The 12,788-nt window shown below is 38.9% G+C and overlaps 1 protein-coding gene across 1 annotated transcript in view; it reads right to left on the bottom strand.

Moving 5' to 3' along the window:
• Nucleotides 1–12,788, bottom strand: part of LOC149297847 (alpha-1,3-mannosyl-glycoprotein 4-beta-N-acetylglucosaminyltransferase B-like) — a 109,629-nt gene that overhangs the window by 13,687 nt on the left and 83,154 nt on the right. Inside the window, exon 9 of the mRNA XM_089488040.1 lies at nucleotides 6,034–6,164. Coding sequence (XP_089344166.1) covers nucleotides 6,034–6,164 — 131 coding nt within the window. The remainder of the gene's footprint in view (nucleotides 1–6,033; nucleotides 6,165–12,788) is intronic.

Below are 12,788 nucleotides of genomic sequence, written 5' to 3'. Positions count from 1 at the left end.
TAAAACCACCAGGAATTATTACTGAGCAGTAAAACACGATTTTACAGCACGTTTAAGTACATTTCATGAGCTGAGGCTGAAAAAGTTGAAGTGAGAGGGAAAAACACATCCATGGTACCCAGTAGCATCACAGGAGACTGGGAAGAATATGTTCCTCGCTGGGAAGTTCTCATGAATATAAAAGGTACACAAGACAAGATCGATCTAAGAGGAATCACAGAAATGCTGCTTATAGTAACTCCTGAAAAAGGGATTTGTTATCACATCACCGGCTTACTTGGGCAAAAATTGTACATTGATCTTAATTCATAAAATAACTATGTATGTAAGGACTGCTTTCATAAGTGTGCAGAGATGTCTAGCCATTGAGATCCACAAATACGTATTGGTATTTGAGTGGATCACTTTTAGAAGATGCAGGATGGGCATCTTTGGCACCGAGAAGTGAAAGATCACATATATTTATGTCTTTAGCAGTTGACCGCTAGGCTAAAGGATGCCAATTCTGGCCAATAATTAACTACTAATTATTCTAGCACTGTGACATGCCATGGTGGTACCATAGATCATGACTATATAATAATGTGTATTCTAACATCACTTAATAGTGGTTGAAAACACTTACGCATTTCAGCAAGCGTCTCTGTCGATGCTAAAACAAAGGAAATTCAGCTGCTGTGGATAAGAATGATGTCAGAGCAGCCCTGCAGTAACTGCCATCAGCAGCAAGGATATTACATGTACTAAATTATAGGTACATCACCATCATCATTACATTATTATTTTATTACAGTCTAGCTCTGACAAGACTGCTATTATTTAATAAGGCAATTATACAAAGCTCCCTAAAACCGTATTCTAAATTAATCTAGAATTATAATTCTACTTGCGCTGATCCTGTTACCAGCGGAGCTGATGCTATGCTAATTTTAGAAGGTTGAAACAAGCATCAGAAAAGAGAGAGAACAAATACAGACATTCCCTCTTCTATAATACCGGTCTATGTTTCCGATAACCTTTCTGTGCTTAAGATAACTGTTTAAGAAACACCAATTTGAGAAATACAATAAAACCTCAGGTTCCAATAAACTGAGAAATGACCTTCAATATAATGGTTTACACCTCTTCATAATATACCTCCCCAACACTGGGGGCTAAAGAGGGCCACATTGGTTTTAAGAGGTATTTCCTCAAGATAAATGTATGTATCATATATGTACAAACCTACCCTGCTTGTAATGTTTTGAATTAACTGTAGAAACACTTATGTAACTCAAACCGCACATTTCCTTGATGAAGTAGGTCATCATCGCTGTGTATGACCAAGACTCACTCGGCTACACATTTGCTCTTTTACATTCTATATAAATGCATACACTTGGCTGTATATAGTTAAACTAATTTCAAACTTCCCTTACGAAAAAATTACTGCAGTTTTTCTGAAGTAATACTGCAGTTTTTTGGACATGAAAAAACTGCAATACTGCACTTTTACTGCAGTATTACTGCACATTTACTGCAGTTTTACTGCACATTTACTGCAGTTTTACTGCACATTTACTGCAGTTATTTTTGTACGGAAGTACAAATGCAATAAAGCTGCGGTACATTGAAGCACAACTGTAGGTTTGCAATATAATAAAAAAAAAGTGCAGTAAAAGTGCAGTACAGTGAAGTACAAATGCAGTAAAACTGCAGTAAATGTGCAGTAATACTGCAGTAAAAGTGCAGTATTGCAGTTTTTTCATGTCCAAAAAAACTGCAGTATTACTTCAGAAAAAACTGCAGTAATTTTTCGTAAGGGTTTAGACAAGAAGGTCATGTTTTGCACCTCTAATTTCTAATTACCTTAAACATACCTTCCAAAAGTATATATATCCCACATATTGCAGGGCAGCATTTTATCTGGGTCGATCAGCAATATGTAAAAATTAAGTGTTTCCTGGAAAACATGGCCACCCTAAAGTATACCCTCTTTGAATTATATACTATTCTTTCCTGATATGTAAAACCAATCATCTGTTCCTTAGCAGGTCTAAAAATGAGGTAAATATAACCTCAGATGAACAACAACACATGACATATTATACTAGGTCATGATTTATTCAACAAAAATAAAGCCAAAATGGAGAAGCCATGTGTGAAACACTAAGGAATTAAGATAAGTAGCAGACAGGTGTGAAAAAAAAAGGAATTAAGATGATAAGTAGCAGACAGGTGCTGCTAAGCAAATACCCTCGATTTATTGATCATCAGCATGTGTGACCACCTCTAGAAGAGCTGACTTTTTAGAAGTCTGCTGGTCTGGAGCATTCAGATGTGTGTTAACACTATGCCAAGGGGGAAGTACATCAGCAATGATCTTAGAGAAGCAATTCGTGCTGCCATCAATCTGAGAAGGGTTATAAGGCATTTAAAGGCAAACGATTTAAAGTATTTTATTCATTGAGAGAATATTCAAAAGTGGAAAAGATTCAAGACAGTTGCCAATCTTCCCAGGAGGAGACATCTCAGCAAATTCACCCTAAGGTCAGACCATGCAATGCTCTGTTGCATCTGAACAAACCACAAGACTTCTGGAACAATGTCTTTTGGACAAAAGTAGAGATGCCTGGACATAATGCACAGCGCCACGTTTGGCAAAAACCAAACAAATAATAGCAACTGTCAAACACGGTGGTGGTGGTGTGGAGGGTGGATGATTCCGTCTTGTTACATAGCAGGTGATTGGGATTATGTCCTGATACTTTAAACCATAAAATTCAAAGAGGGTGTACTATTTTACATGACTGTAGATACTTTCCATGAGCAGGGAATCTCTATCCTCCACAATTTTTTTGGTTCCAACGCCAGTGAAGGACCGAATAGTACAAACCACGTAGATACTATTAACATGCTTCTGTAAGAGCATTTGGTATAGCGAACATGACCCCAGAATAGCTTTAAATTAACCAGGCATAAAATGGTCTATGTGATGCATTAACACATCTAAAAGTCACTTGTAATGTTAATGCCAGCAGCGTATAAGACTTTATTACTGTAACATTTCCAGCAACTTGCTTTGGCACAGATAGATTAATTAATTAAATAGGTGCTATTTTCTTCGTTGAATTAGATGAGATCTTTGAGAGTCCAATTGTATACTGAACAACTTTCCCAGAAACATACAAAAATGGTTGCTTTTAACTGATATGTAAGTTCATCTACCATTTGAAGACAAGAAGAAGGTTAGAAAAATCAGCTTCTAGTGAAACATCTTGGGATTGATGGGGGGGGGGGTATACCTCCATGATATTGGATGCACAGGTTGATTTATGCTTCACATGCTTTTGTAAGACTGAAGGGTAATCTCAACTAAACATAACCTAAACAAATAATTTATGTTTTGAACAAAATATGGACCAGGTGACTGCCTCTTCCTGACTGGCAGCATACATATAAGGGGCATGTTATGATTTTAGGCAATTTCATTTAGTGTCACCAGGGTCTTAGCATACCCAGACCATTCCATGTATCTAAATTGAGACACCTGTGTTGGGGTAGGTGGCCACAGATGTTGAAGCTTGTGTGGCCAATGTACAGGAGGGGCACGGTCAGGGCAGGACCACCTGGTCACCATTACCAAAGAGCTAACTCTTGCAGCTCTCTGCTTCAGAGCTTTGGGAGGTGGCCATGATGGAGCTGCAATAGAAGTCTGTGCTGCACGGAATTTATAGCTTCTTAAGCCAGTTAGGGGTGATCAGAGGCTCTCCCCAACTAGCCCTGGAGCCTAAGTGCCCACTAGTGGGACAGTGGGGCAGTTACACTGAACATCATGATGGAGCTTGAAAATTGGGCTTGTCCTGCGAAAAGAAAATTGAAGGTATGCTTTAGGTATATTGTTTGGACTGTTTGTTAATTGTGTGCTGAACAGTACTGGATACTGAGCACAGAGTATACTGTCTGCTTTACCACTAGGCTGAACCTATCTCCTTTGACTGAACATGATGAACACTGTTGAATCTTCACATCAAGTAGCTCATGTATAGCTAGTGTAGTGTAGAGTGTCCAAAGTGGTTGTACTGTAATGACCTTTATGAAAGTAGGTCTAAAGGTCTAAAAGGCTGTGGTATATTCTGCATTTTTTTCCATATTTGATTGAAAAGGTAGGCAAGTCAGAAAACCAAACCAATTAAAGGAGGATTCTTAAACATGAGGTTTCTCTCAAATCTTTATTAATTTCTGAATGGCTATCCTTCTAAAAGTATAATGTAACAAAAGGCAGCAAACGGAAAGAATAGCCAGGGCAGGGCTCGACAAGCCTCAGGTTTTTGAAGGACAAGGGGTAAAAAAAAAAACCAAAAACTGGCCGTGGCTGCCATCATAAATACAGTACCCTGTGCTTCCCTGCAGGGGTGCGGTGAATCGGGTACTCTTGCAGGAAAGCACAGGGTGCCGGATTCATGATGGGAGCATGGTAGGTCTCTACGAGGTGAGAGGGGTAGGGAAGGGGAATAGTGTATGTGAGTGAGTATACTGTAGCTTCAGAGTCAGTGTGTATATGCATAGTGTCATATTCAGTATGTCTACTGTATTGTAGTTCCAGATTCAGTGTGTGTGTGTCATAGTCTCTATTTTTATATATGTATAGTGTTAGACAGTGCAAGTGTGAGTGTATGTTAGACAACTTTAATGTCATCTCTACTGACTGCTTTTGGAAAGCCACTGGCCCATTCAAAATAACAGTTGCCTGATCTGCAGGCTTACACCATAATACATTCAGCAAACCAACCGATTTGTTTTCTTCCCGTGAAGCATTATTGGTAGGTTTAGTTGGGACACGCACTATACTGTTTGCTGTGATTTGTGAGCTGACCACACGGTATAAACAATAGTAAGTTAATGCATTTTTTTTTTTTTTTTTAAATTTCCAATAATTTACCAAATACACCCAAGGAGTTGCAAAATAAGAAAGGTGGTAGGGTCAAAATAATGGATAAACGTGCCGACATTCCCACTAAAGAAGAATGCATTTTAAAGGCTCTGTCAGTACCTGAATATGGATTCTTTAAAATGAATAACTTGGGGGTGGGGAAGGGGCAAATACATATGCAGAAGCCCCATTGCATTTGTAAAAAGGAACACCACGGACATGTAAACGGACAGCACATTTATCAAATGCAAAGTGCATTATGACAGCTAAAGTGTCCCTTAAGGTGCCTTCCTTTTTTCATGATTTCTCGTTTCCCACTAGAATCTGTATCGCTACAGACGGAGTGAAATGAAATCATTATTTTGTTTTTGATACATTTGTGGTAAATAAATCTGTCACTCTTTTCTCACAATAAATGATACTTTTCACGCAGAAGTATCTATAGCAAATTACAAAAACCTAGATGGACCAAGAAATGAAAACATCAAAATAAAAACTTACATCAAACATTATCTGTTTATGTGAATGGATAAGATGTGTTGGCACATTTTATCATAAGTTTAAAATGACTAATGCTTAAAGTGACAGATACTTCTGATAAATCGGTTTTATCACACAATAAAGGTTCTAAGAATGTTTCTTAGTCAGTTCGGTGTCTAATTATTAAATCCAACGTGTGTCTCCTCAGACTTCTCTTCTCCAGACTTATGATGAATATACCATATTGACACATTTACAGCTCCTAGCTGTTCATTTCCATATTTAAGGATGTTGTTGGCCAAATGCCACTTACCAAAGTCTCCATGATGGATATGTTCCTTAAAGGTCACTTGGGATTCAGAATTATTCTAGTGAGCTCAGAAGAGTGCAGTATATATATATAAATTGCAAATTACAAATTAGCCCAGAAACTGGAAGCTTGAAATTCCTCTTGGAGTGAAATCAATTTTATTACCCTATATTTTAAGTAACGTACAGTGATAAGTCTCTTGGTTTTAAGGCAGTGTGTGTAATGTTCTCGCCATTAGTTAACTTGCGCTGGCAGGTGTGCACTCTTACTTTGTCGATATTCCAAAAGGTCAGTATCACTTTAGTGCTGCTATAATAACAATATTACTTACAGCGTCTTTCTCCGGGTTGCAGACTTTTACCCACAGGACATGATCCAGCAGCCAGTCGATGGGTTTGTCCTTGTAGAACATAAGGATGAACTCAACAATCAGACTGAGGTCCAGAGACTTAAAGAGCTTTCCTGGTAGCAAACAAAAAGCGCATTTTGTTTGAATGCTTCATAGATATAATTCAACAATACAACATCTCAAATATATCTGACAAAATTGATACCACTTAAATGTTAATGACAGCAATCAAGACTGAAGGACAAGTGTAACGGGGTAACTAAGACTAAGTAAGACCCCAAAATCTTGAAAAATGCAATTTAAAAAAACGCTATGAAGAGCTTTGAATAATAGTCAAGATTTTGAAATTAACTCTTGGAGCCCACAGGCAGCCAGCGAAAAGACTGAGGGAAGAAGTGTTAGTAAAGCGATGAAGGAGGATAAGTCTGGCAGCAGCATTCATGGTAGATTGTAGAGGGGCGAGATGGGTATGAGGTAGACCAGCTGTTATAATAATTGAAGTGGGAGATTATTAAGGCATGGACAATGTGTCGTCTTGTGTTAGGAAGTGATGGATGCAAGCAATTTGGTGAGAAAAATGTTCAACTCACCCACAAAATCAACTTTTAGAGAATAAAGGCAGTTAGATTAAAAGCAAAACCGAGAGGTATGCAGAGATGGCCCCTGTGTCTTCAACCTGCTCTATGACCACCTTTAGATCCAGTTCTCAAGGGCTAAAACGCCAACAAGTTTTGCAGAATGACAGATATACAACACAACGATTGGTGTTTGGGGGAAGGTGATGGTGGATTCTATCACAATACGAGAAAACCAATAATGCGTTGTTTCAGGATAAAGAGACCTTTGAGGACCATGTTTGGGTCTGTACATCTGCAATTTGGTCCTCCAATTACAAGTGAAACTACTTTGGTAAAAGCTTAATAATTTCCATAAGATTAGAAACGTCTAACAATGTCACAGAAGAGGCTTCTTCATTATGGTATGGATCAATGGAGCGTTAGCGTAACATCCGAGATAAAGGAAGATTATCTGCAAAGTTTACGTGGAGATTCTACAGAAAGTCTTTAAATGAAAAGCACAATGTGATTAATGATGAAAAGGAGCAGGTCAGTTACAAAGCCAGAACTTTGAAGTGAATTTTTCAATCGGCGGGAACATGAAATGACAAAATACCAACTCATTATCTCTGCAAAATAATTTTGTTAATGAGCACCATCGAACGGCAAATGCTTTATGCCTAAAATGTATTGTGTATGTGTTCACAAGAAAACGCACAAGCCAGATGCACCAGAAATGGTTTTGTTCACACTTGATCCCTGTTAACTGTATGGTTTGGACTTACCACTCTCAGAAACAAAGAAAGAAAAAAGCCTGCAGGTCCAGAAGCATCCGAGAGATCTATAAAACTACTCTGCAAACTAAGAGCTGGGACATATTAACCATATCCAAGACTACCCAGGGGAACAGATCACAGGCACCTCGTCTCCCTCTAGGCCTCACTACTGTGCTAAAGAACAAGACAGGACATCTGCTAAAGCAATACTCTTATCATCCTCTTATCTCAAAGCCCCTGTGGCTACAGTATCAATTAAATATACCGCAAGCGGTTACTTGGCCACCTGTCTCGGCCTTCTGGCTGGCAGTATGACTAATTCAACCACTGGCATTTTAGAAAGCGGAGGAATGTGACGCGTGGCTTTAGACTAAGCATTCGAGTAGAACCTGTGATATTGGATACTGAAGAGCTCAACATTATCCAACGTAGTCTGAACATTTTTCTATTTTAATAAATGACTTTATGCTGTAAAGATGAAGGTTCCCCTCTAAATGTGATGGTCAAATGAAGAAGTTGTCATAAGCGATCACTGGTTGCAATAAGGCGTATCTCATACCCAGCAAAGGTAGCCTATTTGTTTTGGGACGTTAGACAATATATATTTCATATGGTATCTGTCATAACTAGTATGAGAGCAGCCCTAGAAAATATGGTGCTTACTAGCAACAAAAAAAGATTTACGGTTTTACCGTACACAGAGGAAATGCATGATATTTATCATCAATGACATAAGAAAGATATCTCCACTCGGCCGTCAAATAATGTCTTTGCTTCATACATTTTTTACATTACTGGCTCCCATACATAGTAAGCAGTATTTTATGTAATATAGCGATTGAAGCCATGACAGCTTCTTCCTGTTTCAATGACTTGGTGGGTTAAATTACTGTTTGGGAAATTCAAGGGCTGCACAGATTTCTTTTCTGTGCATAAGCATGTTCTGAACGCTGGGATTCACAGCTTCACTACATGATTTCCTTTTACAAAACCACCCAACACATGAGACAGTAAAGCTTGAGTAAGACCAATGGAGATTAAATGAATCCATAAATCCATCAGGGCTTAGATGGTCCGTGACGGTGTTGTTGGAAGGAACATCGTAAATCAGAGATGTGCTAGTTACCAATAAGAGATTTTTTTTTTTTTTTTAGCCATGTCAGATATATGGCTGTATAAATACAAAAGATATTCCATCCACACGCTGGTTCTAGGTTGGGGATAGGTGACTAGGTGTTGGTTGAGGCTCTCTCTATACATCACACAGCCCCACAGTAGTAAACTTCACAATAATATGTAGTATGAGTGTATCACAGAGCCCCACAAAACTCACAATAATGTGCTGTGTGTGTATCACAAAGACCCCAGTAGTTAAATTCACAATAATATGTAGTATGAGTGTATCACAGAACCCCATAAAACTGAATAATTTGCACTATTACAGAGCTGCATAGCAATAAAACTCTCAGTAATGGGCTGAAGTCAGGCAGACTGGAGTACACTTGGGGTACACTGAGGTTGAGTTTGCTGTAAACCTAACCAATCACCCTGTTTTTATACAGAAGGTTGTAGACTGCAGATTGGGGTATAGCTTGCTCCTCTGATGTTGGTGCTCTTCTCTTCTTCCCTCTCTGATTCTTGATTCATGACCTCACGTGAGGTGAATGCGCTAAGTAGAAGGGGGAATATTCAAGGATATTCAAGTTGTCTGTAGCACAAACTGCAAGAACCCCTGCTCACTTTCTCCCTGCACTCCCAATTCATGGATGCTGTTGATATCAACAATGGAAATGATAGGAGGGTTAAGAACCTTTCCCTGATCTTTGGGCATTGGTTGGGTTCTCCAATCCAATTCAAAGTCCCCTGATGATCATGCAGGCAAAGGTGATGAAGCTGCTGCTCTCCTTGCCCTGTAGTTGCTGGATCCGCACTCTCTCCAACTAACTGATGGAGGCATGGGCAGATCCAGGGGCATGGGACACTCGCACACGCACACACACACATCCAGACACACATGCACCCAGACACTTAGCGCTAACACACACACTAAACAAAACTAGATACTTGACAATAACACAAATGCGCACACACACACCCAAACATACCCAAAGACCCATGTTCACGCACTAACATACCCAGACCAACACGCTTACATATAAGCACAATTTCACAACAATATGGTTGAAGATGTCAACCACCATGTATTACAATAAATTATATTCCTTCTCCCCGAGCTCCCGGGAAGTGTCTTTAACCCCTTGATGACAATTGCCGGTCTGGGCACGTCACGGAAATTCAAGTCGATAACGACAAATGACGTGCCAGGACTGGCACGTCATTAAACGGGTGCAGAAAGCGATCTATTTTCGCTTTCTGCACCGAAACGGCGTTGCTGTAATGCCTCGACCTCGAGGCATTCAGCAACGCCATTATCGGCACAAAGGGGCCATCAACATCCGCCATACTTTGTATGGTGGCGGACGCCCGCCAAAAACTTAAATGGTGTCGCTGGAATGCCTCGATCAGGAGGCATCCAGCGACACCAAACACTTACCTGGGGATGGACTGTGACCGCTCCGGAGAGCGGTCACAGCCGCAGCTGCCGGTGATCTTCGCCATCAGCAAGATGGCGGCGGTCCGGGAAAATTCAATAAAGAAAAACAATAAAGTCTAAAAAGTTCGCTAGACGGTCTCCAGACCCTCTAGAGAACTCTGGCTCCACTTGCAGGTTGAATATAGGTACTGCATTCAACCATGCAAGTCAATGGAGCTCAGCTTTCTAATCACAGTGTGATTAGAAAAAATAAATTAAAAATAAAATAAAATTAATAATAATTAGAAAAATATTAAAAAACCAGTAAAATGTAAAAATAATTTCCCACTGATGTCAGGGGAACCTTCAAGTTGAAAAAAAATGTTAAAAAAATAAAAAAAAAGGCAAAAAAAAAATATATATATAAAAAATATATTTTTGTGAGCAAGTCCTAAAATTAGCATATTAGCTTAAAACAATTCTCGCATGGAAAGAGTTAAAATACTGGCATATTAAATGCCCATGGGGTGTTACCTTGTTTTGAATTCTGCACAAAAATAAGCATTTACCTGTTAGTCTATCCAGTGAAACCGCTGATACATTCACACCTCTATTTCTACACAAAAAACTAGTCAATACGGAGATGCTTGTTCTGCGTCTTGGAATATTATACACAAAGCTGTCCTTCTTAGCAGTTTTACTGAACATTATGCAAAACTGCAGTGCATGAATGATTTAACGAAAATGTATATAAATTCTCTGTAAATGCCTCCAAGGTTTTATGTTCAATTTTTTTTTTTTTTTAAAAGTAGTACACAGTTGAAATTGTGTGCTAGATTTGTCATTTTATTAATATTGATATTATATCTATTTTATAGCTGACAGACAAGGAGCTATAAGATGCTCGGCCAGGAGCTTGGGTGTCGGCAAGCAAAAGGTTAACTAATGTTTCCATCTGAAAGACATGCAGTGCGCTGAGAATTCAGCATGTGAATGCTTTTATATGTGCTCACGTACACCGACTCATTAGCGGGAAACATGTTTTGGAAAGGCCACAGAACCCACAATAGCCAAATTAGTGTCACTCATGAGAGGTAACAAGATACATTTATGCCAGTGTGGTTTAGATAAACCTCAAAAGCTGATGCTACAACAATTTCAGCCCCATTTTTTTCTTCTTCAAATCATCTCATTCTTAAGCATTTGGATGTTGGCTGCCATAGCAACAGAGGTAGCAAGACTTGACGCCTATTATAAAAAGAGGAATGAACCAGCAGCAGGGGTTGGGGAGCTTTGGTTAGTATATTGTAAGAAGAAAAAAAAAAACATAGTATATATATCCAGTTGTATGGTTTATTTTTAGGATCCAGTTTTCAGCTAGATTTTATTTTACCAGCAATAAATATACACAGGTATTTGTGAATAGCATTCATGCGGGGCCTTGCAGTGGATACAAGAAGCGGTTTCCTAAAAATAAAATTTCTTTCAGACTACACAACATTCCACTAATGATTCATTTTGGAATTCATATCCCTATACACGAAAGGAAAACAAGAAAAAAGAACCTTATTCATCATTTAAAGGGACAGTCTATTTCTAAAGGGATTACAGATGCACCAAACTCTCCCTCTGATATTCAAGTAGCACTTCGGTAGGAAATGCTGCTCTGATACTTACTGCCCGTCAAACACAGGATGAGCAAAGGAACCTCATCAGTCATGTAGGCCAGGCTATGTTCTTTTTACAATGCTTAGTGTATTGCACATGGTTGGATGAGTACTGGACTCGTGTTAAAGGTACCCTACCCACACCTTCACAGAATGAAGACTGTTAATCTACAAACAGATGGCATCTAACTCTTTATGCAATACAGAAGTAAAGGGGTCAATGTGTCTAACTCCCCGATGAATAAAACGTAACTTTTAATTTGACACTTAAAAAAATGGGCACCAGAAAAAAAAAGGAATGTAAATTCTGTATGACACCAGCCATGATAGGAGAGGTAAGCTAGAAGCTCTCAGATATAAAACTTGGTGGAGAAGGACATGTCCAGGAGGTGAAACTCACTGGATACCCCATGTACTCAATCCTTCCTCCACCTGTCTTAAAATAGATAGCAGTCATTCAAAATTATTCCAATGTCTGCAACAAATTAGTCTAGTAGTAGTATCGCTATCTAAAATTCAATTGAGGCATCTAACCCCTAAACACAGTATTAAGCCTCTTCAGAAACAACCCGATGCATGTTTCACCGGCTTCATGCCGGCTTGGTGTACAATTAAAGGTAAAGTTTTATTCATCAGCAGTGTTCTCCTTTGATTGATCAGAGCAATTTAAAGGGTTTTTCGTTACAAAACAGAAGTCTCCGTGCAATGTGAAAGATACGGTTGCCCAATGACTCACCAGCCAACAGGCCAGCTTTCCACGGGGGAACTAGAGAGCCATCACCTATAAGTGGTCAGTCTCCTGGCTCCACCAGGCCAACCACATATCTCATACAAGGGTGGCACTGTTAAATATCCTAATGTGTTGCACTAACATAACTGAACAGCCATAAGGAATGCTTTGTTAATAATCATTTAACACACAGTTTAGGTTGTATCCAATAAAATAAGTATATTTTGTATGGCTATAATATGCAATACATAATGACATGAAACGGGGGGGGGGCACTGTGAAGAAAAGATTATCATGTGAAAAATATTAAATGAGTGGCTGATATTTGCATACAAAGAGACCAAAGGATGAAATGTTTACGTAATAAAAATCCAGAGGGTTACAGTAAAAACCAATTTAGAACAACTTCTTAAACGACTCATTTTATTTTATTTGCCTGCAATGTTTTCTGAAATAGTGTATAATTAGTTGAAT

The sequence above is a fragment of the Sceloporus occidentalis genome, unplaced genomic scaffold (assembly GCF_023333645.1).
Source record: "Sceloporus occidentalis isolate IW3139 unplaced genomic scaffold, rSceOcc1.0.p SCAF_36, whole genome shotgun sequence".
NCBI lineage: Eukaryota > Metazoa > Chordata > Lepidosauria > Squamata > Phrynosomatidae > Sceloporus > Sceloporus occidentalis.
The sequence above is the reverse complement of the archived record's forward strand: the minus strand, read 5'-3'. Positions and strand labels throughout refer to the sequence as shown.